The following is a 27985-nucleotide window of genomic DNA, read 5'->3' on the forward strand; positions in this document are numbered from 1 at the left end:
TGTCCTTTTCTATCGTATACTCAATGTTCGCGAACAAGTTTCGCGAAGTTATTCTGCGTTCACCTTTAATACATGCATAGTGTGTGATATTTGATTGATTCAAGTGTGTTTGTATTATACAATGTCAAAGCAAATGCTAAATACAAATTGCAACGTAGAAATGTCATTTTTGCTACCAGTGTCATGTTGCGTGTTACACTTGCATTTGTGATTGCTCACAATTGTCTTTGAAAGATTTTATTAGTTTGTAATTGAATAGCCAGAAAATATGTCAGACTTAGGTCGATTCTTCCTTCTCGGGTACTTGTGCCTAATTTTTGTAAAATATTGCAATGGAGCGACATCAGATATTGAATTGGACGCAAAGGCACAAGCTCTACATATATTAGATAGTTTAAATCTTTTATTGTATACAATGTTATTAATTTTAACGGTATTAACGATATGGACATTTAAACATCGCCGCTTAAGGTTCCTTCATGAAACAGGTCTTGCTGTCATTTACGGTGAGTATACATATATCGTCTGCTACACATGATTTTGCACAAGAATAATAAAAATCGATTTTAAAGAATTGACAACTGTCTTCGTAAAACATTGACTCACAGTTTCTTTACGTAATTTTCTCCATTGAATTATAGAATTATATTAACAAATACAGTTATAGAATAGCAATTGTAATGTTTTAAATATTATTTGAATATTTAAAACTTTCCACATGGAATTGTTCTCAAAAATTTTCAGCAAATTTTTGCAAAATATATGATTTGAAACAATACTCAAATCTTGTTAAAAAAATCGTTTGTTAATGAGCTAATAAGGATTTGCAAAAGTTTTTAAAAATGTTAATTCACAAGAATTGTAATGTTGATAATTGTATAGACGGAATTAATATTAATTTTATATTGTGTTATATTTTTTAAATTAATCTAAAATTAAATTTCGTAATTATTTTTATATAATAGAAAATCAATGTTCGTATTTATTCTCTCAAATTAGTAACTTTATTAAGTGATTACTTTTTGTCAAACGAAATTCAGTATACGTAAACCATAAATACTTTTGGTCTATAAAATATACAAATAGAATAAATAATATATATAGATATACAGAAATTGAGAACATTTTCTTTATAAACTGAATGATTATTTCAGTGCATATAACAATTTATATTAATTTTAAAAAATGAGGAAAACCCGTATCATTGGTATAATTTTTTTAAACGATAAAAGTACCTGTAATGTTGTCATTGAGATGTTTTATCTTTATAAGGACAAATAAAAAAAATTCTTGTAGAAAAGATTTTACGTGAAAATAAAAATATATTTCGAAATTTTTATATTCTAATAGTTAAAAAGATTTTACTTTCTTTCTTGTTTTATAAATTCTTTTTTTTATCAAAAAAAAATAGTTGAAGCTTTTTCTTTTGGAACTATATTACTGTTCGTGGAATTGAAAAATTCAACAAATTGTTACCTTTCCACATTTACAGTATGACCCAGAAAATAAGGATTTTATTTGAAAAAAAGTAAATGTTATTTTCTCAAAGGAGAAGGAACTTTTTTTCCGTATTGAAATTGTAAAAAAAATTGTGAAATCTCTTTTTGGATGCTAGCCATTAAAAAGTCTTTGATTGCCAAATATAAGTTTTGTCTTTTTTATCTTGTATTTAATATTTAACAATCTCGTTATTTTAAATTTTAACAGGTCTTATAGTAGGAGCAATAATCCGATTTGGATTCAAACCAAATAGTAAAAATTTATCTATGTATGTTGACCCTAGCAGTCCAAATAATTATCATGATACAGTGCCACCAGACACGTTATGGTTGCACTTTCCCGAAGATAAAGGCGGAGGCGTCATAAAAAATAAAACGTTTGCTTACAATTTCCGCGGTGAAATTTTCAAGCGGGGTAATGATATTGACCTGAAGGTAATTGAATTACTTTACAAATGGTTTTGAAATAAAAATTTGCATATCATTTTATCCTATTTTGTTTTTAATTTTTCTAGAACATTTCTAAGGTTTATAGTTTAGAAAAAATTGTTTTCTTTTTTAAATTTAATGTAATTAAAACGATAGCAGTGAAAAAAAGTGTAATAATATTATTGATTAATATGAATATTTTTTTTATATTAGAATATGAATATTTCAGGCGACCTTCGACCCCGAGATATTTTTCAATATAATCCTGCCTCCTATTATCTTCCACGCAGGTTACAGTTTAAAAAGGGTAAAAATTTATTTTTTATACGAAAGTAAATTAATCTACAATCATAATTTTCTATTTTTCTTTTGCTTATTTCAGAAATATTTTTTTCGCAATTTAGGAGCTATTTTAACGTATGCCCTAATTGGTACGACCATATCGTCATTCGTTATTGGGTAAGAATAACATTTTTCTCTTCCGTATTTCGTGTTTTCTTGTATGATCGACAGATGCAATTATTATTTAGAGGTCATATTGAAAATAATGATAACTACTCAATCAACAGGTCAACATTCATTGATTACGCTTATCGATTCCTGTTTACTTTTTTTTTCTTTCCTAAGCACGTGGTTATTTATTTATTTATTTTTTTTTATTTCAATGTTGTAAATTTTTTTTTTTTATAGAATTTTGATGTACGGATTTATACAACTTATACCGCATTTGTCTACGTCTTTCACATTTTTGGATACTCTCTATTTTGGAGCGTTAATTTCTCCAACGGATCCGTTGACAATAATTTCCATCTTTAATGATTTACACGTCGACGTTAATCTTTACGCTTTAGTATTTGGTGAAAGCGTTTTGAATGATGCAGTTGCCATTGTACTTAGCGGGTAAAAGATTTTTTTTATTTATTTTTTTTAAATTCTGTTAACGATGAACATTTTCGTAAATTTATAATTTTTTTTATTTACAGATCCATACAGCATTATCGGTCACAATCTGTATCGGGTGGATTCGAAACTTTTGCTTTCTTCCGAGCTCTCGGCGATTTCGTCGGGATATTTAGTTTATCTCTATTTATCGGAGCTACCATGGGATGCATCACAGCATTACTTACAAAATTTACAAGAGTTCGAGATTTTCCGCTTTTGGAATCGGCTTTATTTGTTCTTATGTCATATAGTACTTTCCTCATTGCTGAAGCATCAGATCTTACTGGTAAGTTGAAGTTTTTTTAAAAAAGATTTTTTTTTTTTTAAGCACATAAGTTATTCATAAATATTATTTTTTGCAGGTGTGGTAGCTGTTTTATTTTGTGGTATATGCCAAGCTCATTATACCTACAATAATCTCAGTCCAGATTCTCGTCAAAGGACAAAACAGTTGTTTGAGTTACTCAATTTTTTAGCAGAGAATTTTATATTCAGTTACATTGGTGTATCGATGTTCACGTTCCCGAAACACCGATTCGATCCAGGATTCAGTTTTGCAGGATTCGTATCCTTTTCGATTTTTTTTTTTTTATTGAAAAATAACTAAATATGTAAATTGAATGACTTTTTGATAAATAGTAATCGATATCCTTAACGAAAAAATGAAATTAGTTTTGTGCCATGTTAGGACGAGCAGTCAATGTTTATCCTCTCTCGTTCCTAATGAATTTGGCGAGAAAGCCTAAAATTTCATTAAACTATCAGCACATGCTGTTTTGTGCTGGTTTACGCGGTGCAATGAGTTTCGCTCTGGCAATTAGAAATACAGTTTCAGAAGCCAGACAAGCTATGCTAACCACCACTAGTCTCATCGTCATATTGACGGTAATTTTCCAAGGTGGAGCAACAACACAATTTTTAAGCTGGTTTAAAATACCGTAAGTAATCAATGTCAATTATTTCAATTGTTTAATAACATTTTTAAATTAATAAATCCAATTTTTTATTATAGAGTCGGTGTAGATGAAGAAGTAGAAGGTTTATCGCATAATGGCGTCAGGAGCGTAAGTACTTTGAGAAAATAGTAATTTTTTTTGCTTCTAGTTTATTGTGTGTACATTTTAGTGGTTTGGTGCTAAATTAATTGTATTTAATGAAATATTAAAACAGCGTGTCACTCTCCTTTTTTCGCATACGTTACGATTCTAGCTTTAAAATATAACAATCAATTGAGGACACAACTTCATTTACATTTAAAGCAAGTTTCTAATCAAGTTTTGTCCGTCTGTTTAAAAGCAGATAGTAAATTTCTGCATACGAAAAAGAGTTGATTATGAGACTAAAATATCCGACATATAATGCAAATCAGTTGTTAATGAGAATTTGGACATGATTCGCTTTGTGTTTGCTGTTTTGAGAATTTGTTTAATGCTTCGATTTATAGATACATTTAACAAAGCTTTGGCTCTGAAAACAAAAAACCAATATTTTACACTGTTTCAATTATAAATAATCGTAAAAATGAAAAAATAATTTCATATTTTATTTTAATTTGAACTATTATTTTCTTACAAATAAGTAAAAAATAATTATTTCTTATGTGAAATGGACACTTGTTATTTATTAAAGTTTGGTGACTCATTTTTTCTTGTCAAGTCTTAGAGATGGATTAGATAGTTGTTGTAATCAGAAACAGCAACAGGTTTGCGATCACTTTACTGATTTATATACTTTCCCCCTCTAACGCTCTATTTTACCTTTTTATTGATATTTTAATTTCACTCCAAGAAAAAGTTTTCTTAAGTTTTTATCAAATTAGACATTTTTAAATATCGTCATAATTATTTAAATGTTTATAGGGGAGCGCATGATTCTGCTTTTTATAACATTAAGATCATACCTACATAAATTCGAATAAATTTACAATTTCTTTTTACACATACAATCAAAATTTAATTTTTTTTATTTATAAATGATCGGTTTTTCAAAATTATTGAATCATTCCCAAAGATTTGTATGGATGTTCATATAATTATTATTGTGTTAAATATTGATAATTTGAGTAAATTATTTTTCACAATTTTTAGAATTATTATTTTTTCAAAAATTACGTAAACTTGTAATTTATGAATAAAAATTATAATTATAACAAATAATAATTCTAGTAAATGTAGATAATTTAAATATTTTATAGGGAATAAAGTAGATTTTTGGTGACAATCATGCGTTTCCCGTTCATGTGCCATTTTGACTGTTTATCATTCTGAGACTATTACTCTTGAGCATGTAAAATGTAAATTGATGGTTTAATTACCTTGACACGTTTTCCCTTTCTGTCTAATCGCTTACACCCAGATGTACAATACCGTGGACACTACTGAAGTGCGTACGTTTTGTTGACAGTTTGATAATTATGTGTATACACTAATATCAATTCCTTTATTTAAAGTTCATAAAATGATAATAAAAGCTTTCACGTTTAACAAAATTAATTATGAAATCTCGAATATAAGAGGATAATTTCAAAACAAAGAATCAATATAATAATGAGTAGTATAATTAATGAAATACCTATGAATATCCAAATAATTTAAACAGAATTAAACAAATTTTTTTCATTCCCTGAAACAAAAATTGAACATTGTTTTAAGATTTATTTCAAGTGTTGTTTTACGCTTTATATTACTTAATATTTTGTATATACATAGTAAAATAAAATAGTTTTTAAAATAAAGTAGAAAATGGTATATTGCAAAAAGTAATAAAAATGTTATTTTTAACATTAGAATAATTATACATATTTGCCCTATTTTTTAACCTATTTTAAAAATTACTTTATTTAAAAATAGACAATACTAAATTATATAAAGCGTTAAATAGCACTTTTCAAAAAGTCACGCAACTCGATCAAGATGATTGTTTCAAGAATGACTCATCTCTTTTTACTTAAAGTTTTAAATTTATTTTAATTTACTTTTAAAGTGTAAAATATTTAAAACTATTTTTTATTTTGAATCACAATTTTTTATAACTTGAAATTCCCTTCTATTCGAAATGAAAAAAGGTTGCTTGTAAAATATTTACTTATAAAATAAATTAATTAAAATAATAATGAATCTTTTCATAATTGGTTTTTTGAAAAATATAATTATATACTAATATGTTTAAAGCATGTATCTTTTTATTTAAAAAAAGAAATTAATTGATATAGATAGTAAAAATAAAAATTATAATTGTTAATAGTCCGGTGGCGAGGGTGGCTTTGGCGATCTGGATATGCGACGGGAGAGAAGTCCCCCGGTATGTTTACAAAAGAGTTTCAAAAGTGACACATAGAATTCTTGTGATTATATGAGTCAGTTAATCATTAATTGATTTCGTGCACTCGGATAATTGATCGTTAAAGTCTAACGACGCTTCAGTCGTGCTTATTTTTATTTTATTTGTTTTTTTTTATTCGCATCATTTATTTTCATCGATTGTTATATATCTTCACATTTATATTATTTATTAATGATTAATGTCGTTAATTTTTGACACTTTTCCCCAAAATAATTTATTCTGCATTAAGGGAGGAAAATGATTGATTGCTATAAATAAATATGTACGAATCACTTTCCTCCCTTATTGCACATACCATTTTTTCTAATACACGTATACCGAAAGTACAATAATATTCAAGGTATTAAAAATAGTAAACAAAAAATGTAATATTCAATTTTATACTTTATTATCAGAAGTTGGTAAACTGACTAAACAAAATTTACGTCACAGGTAAGAAATGTTGTACTTTCGGTGCATGTGTCAAAAGAAAATATTTCTCTAATAATAAATTTATTTAACGATACTTGATTCGAATAATTAATTTATGCATCTGCTGCTTTATTTGAATTTGTTGAATGAGTAAAATGGTTTAATTTATCCTATAGAGAAAAATAATTAATTTTTTTTTATAAATTACAAACAATTTTGTAGAGAAATATTTTTGTCAAGTTAAAACATTCGTTCTTGACGTAAACATATTAGTTTTGTGTTGGCTTTTATGATTTTGCTTGTTGCATGTGCAGCTTGTGTATTGATTTTATTACTTTTTGGTTATCCATTCTGTATGCTCTGAGTCGGTAAGATATATTATTTTGCAGCTTTAAATATTATCAAATATAAAATGGATGTATCTTAATAGAATAAAGAATAATTGTCGAAAATGCATTAAAGAATAAGAATTTTATTTTCAATTATTTGTTATTATTAAAGGCATGCGGCTACTGTAAAGAAAATCATTAGAGACAAGCCTTTTTATATATGCATAAAATATTTAAGTTTTAAATATATCATAAACAAATTCTATTACAATTGCCTAAAAAATTAATTTCGAGCACGTTTACATAAAAGTTTTAATAATAATAATAATTTTAATTTATTAATAAATATAAAATGAAGATACATATTACTAAGTTGTCTGAAAATTTATTATTTTATTAAAAAAAAAAAATATCTCGAGGGCGAAGAAGTAAACAGGATGGATAGTTAAATTGCCTTGTTCAAATTTCACAGTACAATTCTATGCAGGATGGACCATCATCAACGCCTGGGTCAAAGCCAAATGAAAAAGCTCTTCTTGCAAGAGTTTGGGGTAATTTTGATACCCGTTTTATGAAACCATTATTGACGCATTCGCGTCCTACGCTTCTTGAAACTTTACCAGTTTGCTGTGGTCCACTAGCTAGGATTCTTACTACTACGCAACAAATGACCCAGGTATGAAATTTATTTTCTGTTCTTCTCATCGAAAGAAAATTAAATTATAAAAATTTTCTTTTTCCCAAACTAAAAATCGTGTAAATATTTTTTAGTTTTTTTATTCTTTCAAATTTTTCTTTTTTTGATAAACGTTTCTTTTTATCACTAGTAGGCCATCAAAAATTCATTACGGTATCAATTGACGCTTTTTCAAGATGTCAAAGTACTGGCAATGGAGTACATATTTATTAAATAAATATTTGTTAGTACATTTTTTTAAATTAAAATAATTAAAAAATTACGATTTCTTTTTTAAAAAATCTTTTTCTTAAAATTTATTGTTTTTTTACGTTAAAAATGTTTTACGTATAAAATATTTTTTTAACTAAATGAAAAAAAAATCATGAATTTGTTATAATGCAAATAACTTGAAAAGTAATTAATATTTTTAGTTTCAAATTTGTAACTGTTTTTTTAGCTTACTGTGACATGACTATAATCGTTTAATTATCTCAGATTCATTAATTTAAGATATTTAAGATTAATTGTCGTGCAATATATCTGTTATGGTCCTTTCTTTTTTCTTACAATTAACGTAGAATTTCATTGAAATTTTACTTTTGCAATTAAATGATTTATTAAATGAATAATTTTAATCTTAATATTTTTTATTATTGATAAATGATGAACAGGAGGACTTGGGAAGAAGAGTGGATTCAGATTCAGATCTCTGTCTTGATGATCGAGAGATTGAAAGACGAAGAACAAATAGTATTCAACCGGTGAGTTATCATCAACCTAATTTGAATTACACAGTCAATCCATGTTATGATCCTAATAATACGGATTTAGGCAACAATCGAGACGAACCTTATGTAATACTCAATCTAAATCGAAGATAGGAATTAATTTTTGATTTTCCATATATATATATATATACATATATATTTTCAAATCAAAAGACTAATGTACTGATACGTTTACTAACATTTTCCCCTCTTTTCTTCATCATTTTTACTGTTAAAAAATACTTTAAGTTCGTTCTCGTTTAACAAAAATTTTAATACCTTAACGTTTCCAAATTGTATAACTTTACTATATACCTTTAATGTTCGCATTTCGTACTAAGGTAATGTCAATGTTTCTAATATTTTCTTTACGCTTATAATTTATTAATATTTGTGATGATGTTAAAAATAATTTATTATTATTGATAAGTAATAATTGTTTTAACATATTGTTAATTACTTTTATAATCCTTTGTACGAAATTGCAATCCAAGAAAACTGCATGTAATAAATAGTTTTAGAAAATTGGGATCGATTCACACAAAATGTAATTAAAAGCAAAAAAATTACTAAGGAAAAGCAACTATTTTTGTTTTTTACTAAATTACATTTAAACTCTTAATATGTTAAATAAATATAATCATTTTAAAAAAATCTCTTTTCAAAATTGGAGAATAAAATTCATAAATTTTAGAAACATTTATTATCTCGAAATTAAGGAAAAAACTTTTTTTTTTATTTTATGTTGCTTGTAACTATTTAAATAAATCATAAATTTCATCTTTCTTTTTATTTATTTACGGTAGAAAGAAAAACATTTCACATTTTTAATTATTGTAATAATGTTTCTTCCATAATACAAATTATAATATTATTATATTAATTGTATGGTCTGTAAGATTGAATAAATGAATGATTTTTTTTTTTTAATGATTTTTCAAAGCTTTAATGTGGAGTCTTTATCGGTTAAAAAATGTTCATTTGTTTTTAAAGTAATGATTTTTTTGTGTGTATCGATACCTCCTAAAGCAAACAACCTTTCGGACTAATGTTTCCTCATGCTGCTCACAACGCATGTGTCACAAATTACTACGAGAGCTTGTGATATTTGCATTTCTCTCAATATTCTGTTTGAATGGAAAAAAAGTTTTTATAATCTGGGATTCAGCAGAAAAACGTTGGAAAATTTCTTTCCAACTACAAGTATTAATCTGTGACTCATCAATAACATGGTAACTCAAAACTAACAACACACTTAATACACTTTGAAAATTATGTTTAATGTGCACCACAGGGAATTTATTGAAATTTCAATCAGGAAAAGAAATTTTAAAAAAATATTATTTATAATATATAGCTTCATTATTGAAGAATATTTTTGCTTTGGCATTTATTTGTGCTTTCGTGGTCCGTCTATTTGTGACAATTATTATCATCCATTTGCATTTTCATTCAATGATAATCGGTTTTTTTAGACAAGAAGGAATGATGATGATGAGGACCTGAGAATCATGGGTTTGGATGGATTTATTCCTTTGAGAACTTTATAACAAGATTTAGCAGGAGCATTTTAAAAGAACTTCTTTCTCTCTTCACGATATCGACGTTTTCTAAAATTTGATATTTTTCAAAAAGTTTTCAAATAATATTGACTGAAGCAAAAAATCCTTTAACGATCAATTTTTGAATAATAAAAAATTATGTTTTTGTATCTAAATATATATGTATATATATTAGAAACAAAAATTTATTTTAAAAATTTCAATATTTCAAAAATGCAGATATTAATTTATATTTTAATGTTTATCAATATTATTTAATTATTGAGCTTTAAAGGGTTAAAACGTAATCGTAAATTTGGAGTCAGTATTAACGTAGAATCAGATATTGTTTAATCGTTTCTATTCAGAAGCTAGATTCGCACCAAAGTATATATATATATATATACCTATATAGACATTGATCTTGAATGATTGATTAAAAGGTTGCTATTGAAAGACAAAGATTAGATAGAGTTTCTTTATTCAGAGCGTAATCATCATTTACTGATAGAAATATTTTTTTATCGCGCACTTGATAAAATGCAAAGGTGCTTATTTTAAATACAGGACGCGCTACAACAAAGACATTATTTTAATTTTATGATAAAATATTACTGGGAGTATCTCTATAATAAATGCAAGTAGTTAATATTTTATTATCAAATTTTCATAAAGATTTAAATACCTATCTATTTTTTATTCATTTTTATTTTCATTTAATATTGAATTTAGTGAAAATTACAAAAATTATGATTAATTTAAATTTAAGGGGAGGGATCGCCAGCTGAAATTTCAACCTTTTGAAATTAAGGCTGTTTACGTTTGTCAATTTTTTTTTATAATATTGCATATTTAAAACTGTAATATACTATGGTAAATTGAAAAACAATTAATTCATTAATAATTTTTTAAATAAAACTCGAAATTTTCAAAAACTGAAAATTTAACCTTTTGTCGCAATTTTTATTATTTTTCATTACTGATTTTTTAATACACTTTTTTCATGATTCTGAACAATCAATCGTATGGATTTTGGAAAAATAAAAATAAATTTTTACCCCTAAACCAAACCAATTATATTTAGTTTAAATTTGATCAATTATATTCCTTAAAAATTCAACTTCTACAATTTTTATTATTTTTTATCGGTAATTTTTTTTGTAGTCTTTTTTCATGATTCTAAACAATCAATCGTATGGATTTTTAAAATTTTTAATATTTTCAAAAAATAAAATTTCTAAAATAGTCAAAATTTTTTTTTTAATTTTGATACTTCACAGTAATTTTAGATCCCAAATAATGACAGAATATAAATTGACACCCCTTAACAATATTAATTTCATTGAGTTGAAATTTCACCTGTCCCTTTCTTTAACATCGTTTAGATAATAATAAAAAAACGTCCCTGTGACGAAAACCTCCAAGAAACTGAAATTAAGTTTAAAAAGTAAATGTTTTCCAAACTAAAATTATAGATTTTAAAATTTTTCTTTTAAAAATATGAATTGATGAATAAAAAAAGTTATTTTTTACTATTTATCCAAAAAATATAAGAAAAAATGAAAAAAGACGTGAAGTTTCAAACAGATCATGTTATCCATAATAATTTTAATCAAATATCAAAATAAAGAAATATGTTTTTTTATTTTTCATATTATATAGAATTCAAAAAAATGAAAAAATGGTTCCAATCAAAAATAATTTTTAAGGTAAAATTTCACATAAAATGTCCTACATGTATTGATAAATATTAATATCAAATTTTTTTTTATCGACCGCATAGACAATTATTAACAATTATATCGATTATAAACGATAATTTTTTAAAAAGATTAAATAGAATATCGCCAGGGCAAAATATATGAATTTAATTTATTACAAGAAAGAGTTCCGATTTAAAATACTTAATTACATAAATTTTTCAGAACTTATTAAAAAAACAGTTAAAATCATTAAAATATACAAGTATGTAAACAACATACAAATTATTAAGAAAGTTTGAATATATAAACATTTAAGAATTGAATGTAAATGCAAATGATTTTATGTAACATTTAATGAAAATTATTAAATTAGAATTTAATTAAATGCTAAAACTATTTTGTCCTGGTGAGTCTAATTTTTTTTTAATAAATTCTTCGTTTTTGATTAATATATTTCAATTGAATGGAAATCAAAGAATAATAATCATTGATAGAGAGAAATGAACAGTAGGATTGATATTGTTTCATGCAGCTGATAAAATTAAAAAAAATATATATATATTTATTTTATTTAAGGTGCGATAATTAAGCATAATTTTCCAATTTCTCACTTCTCATAATACTTTATTAATTATGTTTAAGAAACATGAATCTTTCAATACGTTTTGAAACTTGACTAAATATCTTCTTACATACGCTTGTCAATATATTTTCTTAATTAATTAACATTTGAATAATTAAATCATAAACAATACCCACAATTAACAAATTAATATAATAACTTTTGTCATTAGTTTTGTTTTAATTTTTACTAATTTAGTTTGAAACACGATTTATTTTTCTAAATAAAGTGAGATTTTAAAACCTTTTTAGGGCTTGTTTTAATTTTTAGTTTTGTGTAAAATTAATTATTTACAAGTATATTTATGTGTGTTTCCCTTTAAAAATTGTGAATTGTGTTCGAAAAATGATGAGTTTTAATAAGTGCCTTTTCATTTTTCCAACTTTTTCCACGAAAGACAATTTTTAAAGGGGAACATTGAAGACGTATTGAAAGATTATGAAGCGAATATAACACCACTGAAACTTACAACAAACAATGTTTCCGTTCTAATCCTAATATATTGTTTCCGTTGAATGTGACATAATCCAGAAAGGATAACATAACTGTGTTACGATCTTGTTAAAGAGATACATTGTTATTATTAAATCGCTTTTGCATGCGGCCAAAAGGATCCGATCTTAAATCAGGTTTACGACTACATGTGAGAGTTTGCGAACAGACTGCCAAGAGCATTATTATTTATATATTAACAAACATTTGTCTTTTTAACAAGTTTATTCAAAATACTACCTCGCGTAGCATCTGTACTGATTTCATAATAATAATGATTAGATTATGTGTAGGTGTAAATGGCGCGTTAAAATCCAAGTTTCATTGTACGATTTTTGCAGAGTGCTCGTGTACATTAAGATTAATTACAAATTTTAATAGAAGAAACATCTTCCTTACTATTATACTTTTCTTTCCATCATAGTCTGTACATTATTCACTGACTAATAATATTATGTATAAGCAACGAATTTATTTTTGCTATTTTTTCAAAGTAAATATTTCAGAGTTCAGCTTTTAGTATTTCTTATTTCATTTTATTTCTGTGTGGGGGATTACTCCACAATAATGACCCAGAAAAAAATTAAAAGTTCTTGTATCGGCTTGATACTTTGGTAAATTGTTTTTTGAAGGATTTTCTTAAATACTTTTCCTCGTTTTTTTCAAAATTAAACCTCATTTTTCAGTTTTTAACCCATTTGGGAATTTAAACAACAATTTTTTTAATAAGATTTTTACACTTTCTTGAAAGCCCATTGTTATCCCACTTTTATGTTTACATAGTTTATTGGAAAAAACCTGTTTTCGAGTAAAAATAAATTTTTTTCAATAAAATCACCAAATAAGTTAAAATTGAAAAATTAGGTTTAATTTTGTGAGAAAGTACATTTTTTGGGAATTGAGAAGTACGTGAAAAATCCTCCATAAATGCTTATTTGAAAATTAAAATCCATAAAGTTTTGACGATAGTTACAAATTACAAAATTTTTAAAAATAAGTTAATATTTTTTACTTTCATATAGAACAACAATATACCAAAGTATTAAACCAAAATACAATAACTTTTAATTTTTGACTGGGACGTTTGAGAAGTTTTTTTTAAAAAAAACCTTTTTGGTGTATGACTCGATCACTTTAATTCTTATATTAAATTTTTCTTTTATCACTATTTATGCTGAGACATCAAAAGTAACAACTATTGTTAGCAAAGAGACTTTTTAAAAGACCATTATTAACGATAATAAAATAATGAAAAAGATTTTCAGAATTTGTAAAGTAGTTATTGAAAATTTAATAATCTTTTTTTATTTTCGTATAATTTTGTTTTATATACATTTATTTAGAGCAAGTACATACAAGTAAAAAATTGTCTGTTTTATAATATATAGTTAAATCTTTTCTTTTTAGAATTCTTTTTTTAAAAATATATATTTTACATTTAATTTTCATTAATTTTTGTAATTCCATATAATTTTCAAGTTTAATATAACTTTTTTAGTTATAAACATGCGAATATTACACATTTGCTTTTGCGAATTCTTTTTTTTTTGGCTTGATGCGGTATTGTATTTTTTTATAGCAATCTGTTGCCCTCATAATTTTCTAAACTTTTTCCTCTTGCTTTCTTATTTCATTTTTTAAGAAAATTTTGTTTATTTATGTTATTATGTGTAATTTATGTAAAGCGATTCTACATTCTCAAATTCTTGTAAGTTTATAATCATTATTACGTATCATTTTGCATCTCTAGAGAAATAATATGTATATAATAATTTCTATTTTGTAAACACGATAAGTACAAATTTTACTATTGAATTAAGATTTAGTTTTTTAAATTAATATTTGAGGAACGGTGTAGAATTGTTTTTTATTTTTAATGTTGTGAATTTTTCTTTATGTTTATGTCTTATTTCTTCACAGACAGAAGTATGGAGTAGCAGAAAAGAAAATGTATAATAGAAAGCGGGCTTTTGTTCTTTTTTATCAGAATTATACTTCGTTTTGTGTTTTAGTGTTTGTCTACAATAATTACAAGAGTGACAACCTATTCAATTTTATTTGATTTTTATATATGTACCATTAAATTACCTCTGTATTTTGTACACTTATTATTTGTTGCTTGCTTTTATTTTGAACAATCAAATGCATACAGTTATAAGATAAATATTAGAGAAAAAAGATGACGCATGATTTATATAATAGTTTCTTTTCAGAATATCGTTAGTTTGTTATCACGTATTTTTTTTAATGTACAGCATTTAATTAGTTTCGTGTCAAGCAAGCAGACTTAAATCAGGTAGATGGATCAGTATTAAAAAAAATATATATCCAAGCGTAGTTGCGATAAATACGGTACATATATCTACTTTGGAACAATGTTTTTATTAGTTTTAGTGAAAAATTTATAATTATATTAATATTTAATTTATTTAATGCATTATATTGTTTTTCTTATTTTCTTTGTAAATGCAGGTTATTTTGAAAATAACAGTTTTTAAAAGTTTTCATGCAAAAAATTTAAAAACTATGAATTCATTCGTATATTTTAAATAAGATTTAAACTAAATTGAAATCTACTTGGACAAATAAATAATAAAGAGTATAAAGATGAAGATTAGATTAAATGATAATCTAATCATTTGATTTTTAAGAAGAAACACAATTATAATAAGTATTATAAATTTAATTATTGGCATAGAAAAATTCGATCAAATGATAATTCACTTCAAATAAATTCTAGATATTAAATTAAAAGAAAAAATATTTTTTGAATAACATTCTAATTTTTCAAAATAGTCTGCATATAATTTTGAAAAACATTATGTTCAATTCTTAAAAGATATTTTTGTTTTGAACCTTATGTGTATATAAATGATTATTCATTAATAAAGTAGGTTCTTTACATATTTAATAATTCATGGAACAGCTGGAAACTGTGACAGGAGAAGTTGGTCTGGGACCACTACAACTACATACACGCGTCGTCCTGCCAGGTTTCATTGGCAGACACTTATAATTATTGATAATCATCTTTCAAAAAAAAAAAAAATATTCAATGTATATTCTTTTAAAATTAAGTTTAGAATGCTAGATATTAAAACAAGTGTATGATATATTATTTGTTTCGACCGTTCACTTATAAATTTATCTTAAATTTTGATTTTGTTAACTGCGACATTCGCCAATGAATATAAGATTTTTAAAATTTTACCAATTTACACAGTGTATATTCTACTACAACAAAAAAGATTGAAAGTCGATAAAACCATGACAGTACAATTTAATAGCAATACATATTTTTAAGGAATTCTTTAATCGCTTATATAAAATTTGCAAATTCAAACAGTTATAATTGCTGCGAGTTGTGTTTCTTATCAATTTCACGATGTTTTCAAAAAGAAAACTTTTCTTTTGTTCAGGTTTTAAAAGAATTTTTTTATTTAGACTACATGTTTCGACAATCTTTATTCTCATCAGGTTTATTTGGTTTTTCTTATATAAACAAAATTTTACAAACAATAAAAGAAACAAGGGGCGTAAAATAAATTTAAACAATTACTTTTGCTTGTTTTAATATTTTGTCTTTCATATTTGACAATGACTGTTGCAAATGCAAGTTTAATATTTGTTTAAACTGGTTTTCTAAATCACGTATTTGGAATTTTTAAAAACTATTCACATTTTTAACTATAAAATTGATGTATTTGAATTTGTGTGCTATAATGTGAGAAGAACATTATTCAACTTATAAATACTTAAAACATACATGTACTCCTCGCATTTATTTATTTTGCTTCTTTGAGAATTTAACATCACAAGTCAAGTCTTTCTTTTGCCGTAAATTAACATTTTCTGTTTCAATTTTGGCTGTGATTGTCTTATGCAACTGTTATTCAATCATAATAATATGCATTTGAATTATCAAAATATGTATTCCACTATAGAAAGGGATTTTAAGGACCTCATATTATTTCATAAGTAAAAATGATGATTCGTTGTAAAATAACTTATAAATTAATTTTTTTTATTATAATGCCAAAAGGAGTTTGTACTCCTTGCAGCGAATGTTTTTGTCATATACATAGATACATGAACTAATATATACAAATAATATACTGTAATCATAAATTAGCAATAATATTGTGATACACGATAATCGATGCAGTGTTTAATAAAAATCTTTGTAAATATATTTGCATTTATATATTATATATATATATATTTTTTTTAAATATAAAATTTAAGTATCATTCGTACCCTTGTGCAATTCAGTCAAACCGTAAAATTTTTAGAAAAGACTGAATAAATTTGATTTAAATTCATATAAAAAATAAAGATATTTGTTCCTTTGTTTACATGTCTCTTACACACCTGGACACTCGACTAGCTTTTTCATAGATTCCGTTACACGAAACATTGGACCGTGTCCAGGAACAATAAAGTCCGACGTATTTATTATTAACCAACGCATTTTTGCCTGCAGGTTCTGGAGATATTCTGAAGCACATTGTTCTTTCCAAATTGAAGGATCCGCGATATCTTCTTCTTTTTCAAATAGATCTCCTGAAAACACATTTTTATTTATTCTTTCAAATATCCCTTATACATTTAATGACGAAAATTAAAAATGAAAATTTATAAACCTGTTATTGCAACACGTCCATTATTTTTTGTGTTGACTAATACCGTTACATCCTCTCCAGTGTGTCCAGGAGTTGCTGTAATTTTTACTCCTTCACAGGGATGATAATCTTCTGTTAGACAGAAAAATATATTTAAAAAATTTTAATTTTTTAAAAAGTTTATTATGATTTATTATCAAAGTAATCTAGAAGAACTCTACATTAGTTACACGTAAGTGAATTTTAATATTTTAATTTATTCTTTCAAAATCTGAATTTTTATAAATTTATAAATTCCTGAAATTTTCAACGTTTCTAAAATTACATAAAATTATTATGATTATTATTATATTAAACTATTCAAATTTTCTTAAAAAAAAATTAAATGTCAGTAAAAATAATTAAAAATATTTATTAAAATATTCCTAGAAAATTTGAGGCCACAATTTTTTTTTTGTATGAATGAAGAAAATCTTAAAATGGAAGAAATAATATAATAATAAGGAGAAGAATGAGATCTGAATGAAGCGGGTTTATTAATTTTTCAATACGTAATTTGAGAAAAATTCAATTATTTTTAGTTTGTAAATTACTCTGTAAATAATTAACATTTTTCAATGGGACTAACATTCAAAGATCTAAAAAACTTATTAAAATGTAAATTAAAAAATTATTTAACACTTAGGGAATAAATTTTATAATATCGATTTGTTAGAATTTTAAAAACTATTGTTTTACAGTTTAAGGTATTTCTCATTCATGAAAAGAAGTTTTTTTTTATACTTGTGTAATAGATTTTAAAAGAAAAAAAATTTAATAATTTTAATTTAATTTATTTTAAGCAAAAGAACTGTATTAAAACAATGTTAATAATATAATTAACTAGATAGTTAGAAAAACATTTTTGAGACGCCGGTTAAGTTCACAATGTTTATGATCAACGAATTAGAAGAAAAATTATTTGTCTATACAAATTATTATAATTTTTTATTTAAAAAAATTTTGCAACCTTTCTCAATTAATAAATTTTTAGAACAAAAATTTGTAAGCAAAAAATTTTATTATTTTTCGCGTGAAAAATATTTTTTATTTTTAATCGTTGAATGTTGTATACTTCATCGACGTTTTTTCATATGTAAATCTGATTTTTTGCAAAAAGAATGAAAAAATGTTGTTTTTATTTGAACAAAAAAAATAGTTTTCTCATTAATTGTGTAATGATATTGAAAATAATTCAAATTATTAATAAAAATTGGAGAATTTGAGTTTCAGCATAAGTTACCTTTTCTGAGATCTTTATAAAATTTTGTCCGCCGATGAACGGAGCAACCAACAATATGCTCTGCATTAGTAAATAAATTGTTGTTTCCAATATGATCAGCGTGACCATGAGTACAAACGACGCAGTCTATTTCTTCTGGTTGTACACCATTTTGTGCCAAAGCTAAAAAACATTTTTTACAGTAGTCAACATTTTTTAATGAAAATATACTAAAAAGTTTAATATATAATATTTAAACTTTTTTACATTGTTTTCAAAATATTGCGGTAAGCAAATCTATGTTAAAAAAACTAAAATAATATTTATCGTGTTCAATTTTTTTTAATTATCTTATGTTCAAAGCAAAAATTCATTTGAGAATCAAATAAAATTAACTATTTAAAGGATTTAAAACTGAATTAAAAGGATTATTACTTAAAATTGACCTATGAAATATAACAATTATTGCAGTTATAAATATCTTTAAATATACCTTCAATTAATCGGTCTTTGTCCCAGGCAGTCATTGTATCGACAATTATTGTTTTTGGTCCCTTAATTAATGTACAACTGCAGTTGGCTTCCATTACGTCATCCTCGTATTTGGAATATCCGTCGAATAATACGATTACTTCACACATTATTGAATTTTAATGAAGATAATCAACCGACCTAAAAATAATACATAACTAATGTAAATTACTTCTAAGAGGTATATTTTTGAAACATATGAACATGAAATCCAGAAATCAGTTGCGTTATACGAGTACAAAATACAAAAATAAGATTTTCATCAATGATTTAAAAATTGTTTATCATAAAATAATTCATTTTCATAAATTATATTTAGTATAAATTATACGCACATCTTAAAAATATGCACATGCATATATAATTTACCTACATTAAAAAATTTGACAGAAGACAAAATATTCAATTTAAAATGATTAATTGGTCAGCGACTTAGTTATTACGTATTCAGTGAAATTAGTAAAAAATCTAAGTCACTGTCATGTGATTGAAAAAAGACTTATTTAACTTTTTCTCTGAATCACTTACAAACAAAATAGATGAGATTATTTCTAGAAGTGTGGGTGTGTTTTTTTTTTTATCTTTTTATGTGACTCAAAGTACATAATACAAATTAAATTTAACATCTGCAACATTATCAACTCTTTCTTGAATAATAAACAAATTATTCATAAGCGATTATAAATTGTGATAAGAAAATCTGTATAACTAAATAAATACAAAAGAATTATGTTTATAATAATTTTAAGAACAAAAATAATATATGTATTATAAGAAAAAGTAATATGAATTTTTAATTTGTAAATTTTAATCAATATTTTATCAGATTTATTATACATAAAAAATGTGTATTAGGTATATATAAAACAGTTAAAGTTTTTCATATTTTACATTCCAAAGATTGGTGATAAATTTTCAAAAATATTCTCTTAGTTCTTAACCATTACAATATTTCTCAATATATCTAAATTTAGAATATTTCTTCTTAAATTTCAAGAAAATTAAAAATACCGTTTGACAGATATAAAAAAGAAAAAATTAAAATTATAAAAATAGTCCATCAAAAACTGTCTTGTTGATCAACGTTCATCTTTTTACTACAAATATAATTTTATTTAAATGATTTTAAATTATTTTCTCATACCTTTATGTGAATATTATTTTCTCAATTTTATACTGATAAACTGTATTTATGATGTACTTGTTCTGGTAAATGATTAAGAAACAATATTTTATGACAGCTGTGAGCTGTGATTATTATGCACTGTACGACTAGAGAGGTTATGTTCGAAAATCAACATTTTTCATATCAAACGCCATTTTTAGATTATTTTCTGAAACCGGAAGTCAAAAGATTAATTATTGTAAAGAAAAAAATAGAAATATTAAAAAAAAAGATAGTTTATGAATGTATATAAATAAAACTTTAATATTATTATTTATCATTTGACATAATAAAATATATTTTTTTAGTAAGAAATATGAACGAAATTCAGCAGTTACTCGCTTGACCAGTGTTCCCCAAGCGAAAAAATATACCCTGAAAAGGAAAATATCCTCCCACGTGGGGGCCTGTTTAATTGCAAGTTTTGTTGTTTAAATATGTGTTTGTTGCCTTAATTTTTGTTTCAGAATAATGGTGCAAGTGAGTACAATCTTTTGAGTATATTATAATTGTCAGTTTCATTCGTGGAGACCTAAACGGCTGCATTTTTTCGCGAGTTCAATCGGGCAACTTTTGATTGTTTTTTTTTCGCTGTCATCCATTAGTAAATAGGAAAGATGGCAGCAGATTATTGCGCTTTTTTCCCCGAGAGTTTGGAGGCGGACATTTTTCTAAAAAGTTATAAACTTGTGTAAATTTTCCACGTGAATAATAAGAAAATTGTGAATCAAAATATGATTTTACGAATGAATTTTAAAGAACTTTAAGTATTTAACAAGAGAAATTCTTTATTCGAAAAGTTTATAAAACCTCGAAAAATGATATATGCACCCCTATAGATTTTTCTCCCCCAAAGGCTTTCACTCCTATTCGCATTTTTCGCCGTCGAAACGATAAGTTCCGATAATAAAAGTTTGACTTGCAACATTTTCATCTAAAATTGTCGCGACTATTTCGTATCACGTAAACCACGTTGCGGCACTTTTCGTGTTGTTTACAATAAAATTCAATTTGAAAAACTTTAAAAGAGAAAAAGTTTAATTGCGAAAAAATTTATTGTGGGATATGGTATCGAGAAAAGAGAGGACATTTTTTATTACGTCAAAAATTTCAAGAAGTGTTGGAACTTGAAAATTTTATGAGACTAGAAAATTTTCTAATGTTAGAGGTTAGATTATACGATCAAAACAATAGAAAATTTCACTTGAATAATGTTAGATAAATTATTTTAAAGAGAAAAAAAAATATTTTTCAATATTTAAATTGATATTTATTTATATTTAAAAAATAAGGAATTAATAAATGAAAATTAATTGTTAGTTAATTAAATGATGTAAATTTATGAAATTGCAGGCAGTCGACGAGATGGAGCAGAGGGATTTGCCCCAGGCATTTCGCCTCTTGGGGGAGATGAATGCAAGTGTCCTGCTGGTGAATCAGGTTGTCGACAACATGTTGGATCGTGTGAAGAAAGGAGAAATTTCAACAGACAAGGGTCTTAGTTTCTTAGAGATGAAGTACTATTCACTGCTTTCCTACCTTATCAATTTAACTTATGTTGTTCTGAGAAAGTGCTCCGGAGAGAAAATCGAGGAGGATCCATCAATAGATCGTTTGATTGAAATTCGAACAGTTTTAGAAAGAATCAGGCCGATTAATCATAAACTTAAATATCAAATAGATAAACTGGTGAAAACTGCAGTGACTGGAACTGCAAGCAGCAGCGATCCAAGCAATTTCAAAGCAAATCCTGACGCTCTCATTGGAAAAATTGACGGAAGTTCAGATGATTCAGACAGTGAGCCAGAGGAAGATGTCGCCAAGCCGAAAAAATCTGGAGTCTATGTGCCACCAAAACTAGCTGCCGTTCCTTACGGTCAGTATTTTAATTGGACTGTTTAATTGAAACCATTCAATTGGTATTTTCTATATTATATAGTTTATTATTATTTATTCTTACAGATGGAGATGAGACAAATGCAGAAAAGATGCGTAAAGCGGGAGAAAGGGCACGCAGGCGTGCGTTTTCCGGAGCGGTACTTCAGGAATTGAAAGAGGAATATTTGGGCGCTCCAACAGAAGACATGCACGATATCAGTGAAAAGCAGGTGATTATGGGTCGAGAAAATAAGAGAAAGATCGAATACGAGGAAAACTACATGACTCGTTTGCCAGTTACTAAAGAGGAAAAACATCGCCGTCGCCAACTTACCACTATTGGAACTTTGGGAACAGACATCACCAATTTTGGAGGATCATCTTCTCTTTTGTCCAAAAAAAGAAAAGATCCCAAAGGAAAGGCAAAAAAGAGTAAGTCATTTTTTTTAAAATGTTCTTGATTTTCATTTTTAGTTTCTAAATACTTTTTTTTACATCTGTTTCAGGTTTCAGAAAGAAACGACGCCATTAATCAACTCGTCCGCAAGAGTATGAGTAAAAAAAAGCAGGTAAAGCGCTAAAAACTTACTTCATCTCCTCTTGGCAGTCCCAAAATGCCAATAATACTCTCGTTACTAAGTTACGCTAATTAATTAACGATTAAAACTTAACGATAAGCAAAAGAAATCGATGAAAAAAAAAAAAAAAACGTGAAACACCGCAATGGTAATTTATAATGATATAAGACATCGTAATGGTCGCATACTTGATAATTATAGTTACTAATGGTTTTAATCTTTAACTGTTGTCGGACAACATTTTTAAACTCTGGAAGCCGTCTGTTTCGTCGGGACGGATCACTCAAGACATCCGTTCCAAAGGACAAATTGCACTATCAAAGAATTTACTTTATACTTATCAAATATTTATGCGTAAACTAAACAACATACTCCGGTTCCATATTAAGAAATTGTAAAACGTATGTCGAAGTTTTCGATGCAGAAGTCTCTTCTGCTTCGAAATAATTTTCGACTATAGACAGAAAACAAAAAAAAAGCAAAAAAAAAAAAGAAAAAAAGAAAAAAAAAACGCAACAGGAGCAATGATACTAAATTAATTGTTATAAGAGCGTAAAAATCTGAAGATATGTATGTATGAGCAAAATTTGCTGATTATTAACGCAAGTTAATGAAACTTTTTTGGCACATGGAAGAGTTAAAATTGAAGAAATTTCTCTACACAAATTTCGGAATCGACATGTCTTCGGATTTTCTCGCTATTTTAGGATAGGAACGTAGTTACTAGTTCGATCATTACGTGTATGTTTTGTTCGTGTTTTCCCCCTGGTAAAATGTTGAGGCTATTAGATTTCACTGTGGTTCCGTTGGAACTAGTGTTAAGTTTCTTTTGTTTTAATATTTGTGCAGTGTGTTGATTATTATTTGAATTTTCAGTTTAATCGTGGAAAAAAGCTTATATTCATAGTAACTAAAATGATAACGTGAATGTGTCAAAATTCAAAATTGATGTGAAGATTTTCTCAAATTCTTTTTTTATTCACTGACTTTGAGTTCTTAAAAAAGAGAGAGAGAGGGAGCATGTAACGTAAGAGTACAAATTTATAGGGCGAAGATTAAAACGCGATTATCATTCCCGATGTTTTTGTTGGCGAATTTTTTCGGTAATTATAAAAAAAAACTTTTTCGGATGTCTTTTGGAATTACAGGCAAAAAAAATGAAACATGATTCAGTTTTTATAACCCTCCGGGTATTTATCGAAAACATCTCTTCACTTACAACATTTATTTCCTTTTAATGGAAACGGTTTTTATATATATATATATTATACATATGTTATAGTATTTAGTTGACGTTTGGAATTGTTTTGTTTTATAGAGTTATGAATAGGAAGTACAAAATATTAAAATAAATTTATTTATCAAATTTGTTCTATTAAATGAATTATATTATAGCTTTATTAGTGTTTTTTTTTATTTAGAGATAGTTTTAATCTACAGTAGTCTCTTAAAAGTTAATACTGGAAATTGATAAAACTGTTTTTTCTTTTTACGAGCATTTTTTATGTGTATCTATAAAATTTTTCAATTAGAAGATTTTAATAAATTTATTATGCTTTCTTACAGTAAGGTAAGCATTATAAAAATAATTTTTTTTCAAAAATCTTTGATTTTGATTTTATTTAAATGAAAAAATAATTTTATATTAACTTGATTCATTTTTTATAAGATCTTAAACGGTTAATTCGTAATTCTTAGTTACTTTAAATTACGTATAAATAGAATACGAATGTGAAAATTATTATCATAATTTTTTATTATTTAAAGTGTTTTCAATTTAATTTTTGAATAAATTTGTCGTGGATGCGTTAAGTAAACTTTAAGAAAGTGTTGGAAGTGAAGAGTAATTGTTTTTGTTGAGACTCGGACAAAGAAAATTGTCGTGAAATTGAATTAAACGAAATTTCTTAGGGAGTGATTCGTAAATAGCTTCAGTGAGACGTTTGTTATTTGCCGACTGGTGGCTCGATCATCCATAGTTATATTTTTTACATAAGGCGTTCGTCGTTTGAGCCAGACGGTTGGGCATAACGTTACATGAGTCCCTTTCTTGCTGATCTGTGACAAAGATTAAAAAAATGTGATAAATTATTCTTGAAGTAATAGTTAAAAAAAAAAAAAAATTTACAAAATAGCACAATTGCTGGGCATTATTTGTAAAAGTGCTGGCAAGACTATCATCATCAGCAGTTGAATCAATCGAGATTGCGGGGTGTCAATTAAGTCAGAACACCGGAGAAAGTTTGGCATGAGTGGATGCTGTTTTTGTTTAAAACACAAAGTTGCTTGCAGACGCAAATGATTATAGTCACTGATATAGAATGATAGGGAAATGTTAGTTTATTAATAAATAGTTACTATTAATGATAAGTATTATTAGTTAGTTGAATTAAACAGATTTAACGAGAAAGAGAGAAAGAGAGAGAAAGAGAAAGAGGTGCCAAAGTTTCTCGCGTATGTTGGACGTTTTCGCCTCGCTCTTCGATGATAAATAAAAACACGCCTGACAATGAGATCACTATGAGTCCAAATTAAAATTCCCAATGGACAGGGTTCCAAAATTAAAAAGTGAAATGTATGGGAGTGAAAATATTTTATGCAATAAGAAAAAAAACAATCGATTATTTAAAAAAAAAAAAAAAAAAATGGTGTTGATGATGATGACGAAGATGAAAGATGCGTTTAAAAATATCGAGTAGTTTGTTGCTCATATTCGTAATGCGTATTGTATATAATATGCAATACGTATTTATCGATTTCGATGGTTTTATTTCTTTGTCGATAAATTTTTAACTTTTTGGACTTGTGGCAAAGGGTTCAGGAGTGAATAATTCAACCAGACACATATCCGCACACAATATATAGCAGGAAGAAAAAATAATAGGATTACATTAAAGTACACTACCTCAAAACAATAGAATACGGATTTATTGTAATAAAAAAAAAATAAAAAGCCAATATGATTATGTTTACACTGTTTTACATAGTAAGATATGTAATAGGAGTTTGCTCACAAGTTTTTATATATCTACATCGAAGTACAATTTTTACAGTTGGTTTTCAGTTTTTTAACACTTGTATATTTATTAAATAATAAACATATACATAAATAAAGATGATGCATTTATCCGTACGTAACAATACATTTGCCTTAGGTTGTTAGTGTTTGCCGAAATAGGCAAAAATGAACTATAGGTACAACAATTTAATAAAAAAAAAGATACTAATGACGGTGTAAACATAATCCCGAAGAAAATAAAAAAATAGTTCTACTACAAAACTCAGTTAACTCTGCTGTAAGATGAGATCTTTGCAGCAAGACAAATAGGAATAATTTATTGACTACATTCATAGTCTAACGAGTGTATCGTACTTGGTTGATTGGTGAGTTTTTAATCGTTTATACAGTACGATAAGTCGACGAATGAAAGAGTTTACCCGCATGATGCAAATGGTTATACTGAATGATTATTATTGTAATTATCTATTCTTATCTATTATTATTATTATTACATTCTTATCATTATTGTGTAGAATGCTTCTTACTGACTGAATAAAAATGTTTTAATGTGCTTCCAATTCTTTTCAATTATAGTCATATTATAAGCTTTTTGAAAAGTAATTTTAAACTTTGCGCGACTATGCTTTTTAAGAGGAAGTTCCAAGTTTTCTCAATGCAAGCTTTATTATACAGGGTGATTTTTATGTTCCGGACACCCTACAAAATTTTAGGGGGTCCGGAACATAAAAATCACCCTGTATTTCAAGTCTTTCCCTGAACATAACCTCATATAAAATAGAAATAATAAAAATTTGCAAAAAGCAGAAATTTAGTTGATCTTTCTCACACGATAATTCAATCTTTGTTCATGAAAAAATACTTAAATATTGTTATCATTTTATGTATAATTTAATAAGTTTCTCACTAATTTTCTGACTTTAATTTCATTAATTGTTAGGATATCGATTTAAAAAGAGAGGCATGTTTTTTGCACATTTTTTTATAGACTAACAAGACAACAGCTTCCTCATCATGATAAACACTTATATTATTAGTTTTAAAAAAATTAAAAATTTCATTTTTTTGTTAGAAATAAAAATATTGATCAAGTTTATAATTATTGGTAAAACGCGTAAACTTTATATGTATACATCAGTCCATTTGTTTTAATGTCATAGGAATACAATTTTGACAAGAATTAATTAAAATTTCTACATAGAAAAAATTTATTTCAAAAAATACTTAAAAAAACAATTTTTTTAAAAAATTCAAAAAAATGATATAAATGATAGATTTCAGTAAAATATTTGAACTTTATATAGGTTAATCGATTCATTTTAATGCAAGAAATAAGTTTTTTTTACCAAACAAAATTAAATTTACAATAAAAAAAATTTTTTCACAAAAAATAAATTTGTCAAATTTTGAAAAAATTGTAAAACAATGTGGATATATTCGGAATTCCTTGTGTCAGATTTTAGGTATTAATGACTGCAATAAGCCTTGAAACTTGTTATTTTTAATTTTAAAAAATTGACTTTAAATTCATAATCAGCAACCTCAAAACCTCCGTGTAACAGGTTTCAAGTGAATTCGATACTTTTTGATTAGAAACAAAGTGTTTTTTTGTAATGGACCAAAAAAAAATGTAAAATGGCGAATATTTTGAAAATTTTACCTAACTTTGTAAAACAACTAAGGCCATTGAATTCGCCGTGCTCGAATTATGTTTATCTGATATCCTGATATGTATCAAGATCGTTAAAAAAAAGTTGTCGATTTGAGCACAGTGTTATTTGAATTTCAAGAAAATGAATTAAATTTAAAAAAATACAATTATTCTTAAAAAAAAAAAATTTTTCAGTTTCATTTTTCAATAAATTCCATTTTTTTTAATTTTATATTAATAAAATAAAAAGTTTTTAAATAAATTCCAAAGATTGGTAATTTATTTAAAAAAATTTGAAAATTAAAGAACAATATATAATATCAAATTAAGACCTAAACGGCTTTATAATATTTTATGAGTAAAATTTTATTTAAACAATTTAATTTTATTTCAAAATAGGGAAGTGCGTTCAAATTGTAGAGAAAAAATACTCTTAAATTCTTCGGAAAGATAATATTCTCGAGAATATAACCGGACTTTAAATTATACCAAAAATTTTGCATCTCTATTCAATAAAAATAAAA

At 25.7% G+C, this 27985-nt stretch overlaps 3 protein-coding genes across 13 annotated transcripts; 2 read left to right on the forward strand and 1 right to left on the reverse strand.

The window, feature by feature from the left end:
• The first annotated feature begins 33 nt into the window (after positions 1-33).
• On the forward strand, positions 34-16946 carry LOC127278563 (sodium/hydrogen exchanger 7). 10 transcript variants are annotated; one of them, XM_051300329.1, is made up of 14 exons: positions 34-506; positions 1708-1934; positions 2158-2235; positions 2311-2387; positions 2619-2828; positions 2912-3156; positions 3233-3435; positions 3543-3808; positions 3883-3934; positions 5226-5252; positions 6114-6170; positions 7425-7628; positions 8303-8392; positions 15683-16946. In XM_051300329.1, the coding sequence occupies exons 1-14, from the start codon at positions 269-271 to the stop codon at positions 15770-15772; spliced, it is 2064 nt and encodes a 687-aa protein (XP_051156286.1). In that variant the 5' UTR covers positions 34-268; the 3' UTR covers positions 15773-16946. The 10 variants fall into 10 exon arrangements, with proteins under 10 accessions (XP_051156286.1, XP_051156288.1, XP_051156291.1 ...); XM_051300331.1 differs by having other exon boundaries at positions 7440-7628; XM_051300334.1 differs by lacking the exon at positions 15683-16946 and adding an exon at positions 12876-13268.
• Positions 16760-20482, reverse strand: LOC127278566 (metallo-beta-lactamase domain-containing protein 1). The gene is made up of 5 exons (XM_051300342.1): positions 20315-20482; positions 19133-19311; positions 18661-18822; positions 17400-17510; positions 16760-17319 (listed from the first exon to the last, which is right to left on the reverse strand). Exons 2-5 carry the CDS (start codon positions 19278-19280, stop codon positions 17120-17122), a joined length of 621 nt encoding a protein of 206 aa, XP_051156299.1. The 5' UTR covers positions 19281-19311; positions 20315-20482; the 3' UTR covers positions 16760-17119.
• Positions 20483-20657: 175 nt separating this feature from the next.
• Positions 20658-26363, forward strand: LOC127278565 (neuroguidin). Of its 2 annotated transcripts, none has more exons than XM_051300341.1 (4): positions 20658-20815; positions 21689-22211; positions 22298-22645; positions 22720-26363. In XM_051300341.1, exons 1-4 carry the CDS (start codon positions 20807-20809, stop codon positions 22743-22745), a joined length of 906 nt encoding a protein of 301 aa, XP_051156298.1. In that variant the 5' UTR covers positions 20658-20806; the 3' UTR covers positions 22746-26363. The 2 variants fall into 2 exon arrangements, with proteins under 2 accessions (XP_051156298.1, XP_051156297.1); XM_051300340.1 differs by lacking the exon at positions 20658-20815 and adding an exon at positions 20979-21503.
• The last annotated feature ends 1622 nt before the right edge of the window (positions 26364-27985 follow it).

This window comes from Leptopilina boulardi, unplaced genomic scaffold, assembly GCF_019393585.1.
Source record: "Leptopilina boulardi isolate dan_hultmark-lab unplaced genomic scaffold, ZJU_Lbou_2.1 LbouV2_208, whole genome shotgun sequence".
NCBI classification, from domain to species: domain Eukaryota; kingdom Metazoa; phylum Arthropoda; class Insecta; order Hymenoptera; family Figitidae; genus Leptopilina; species Leptopilina boulardi.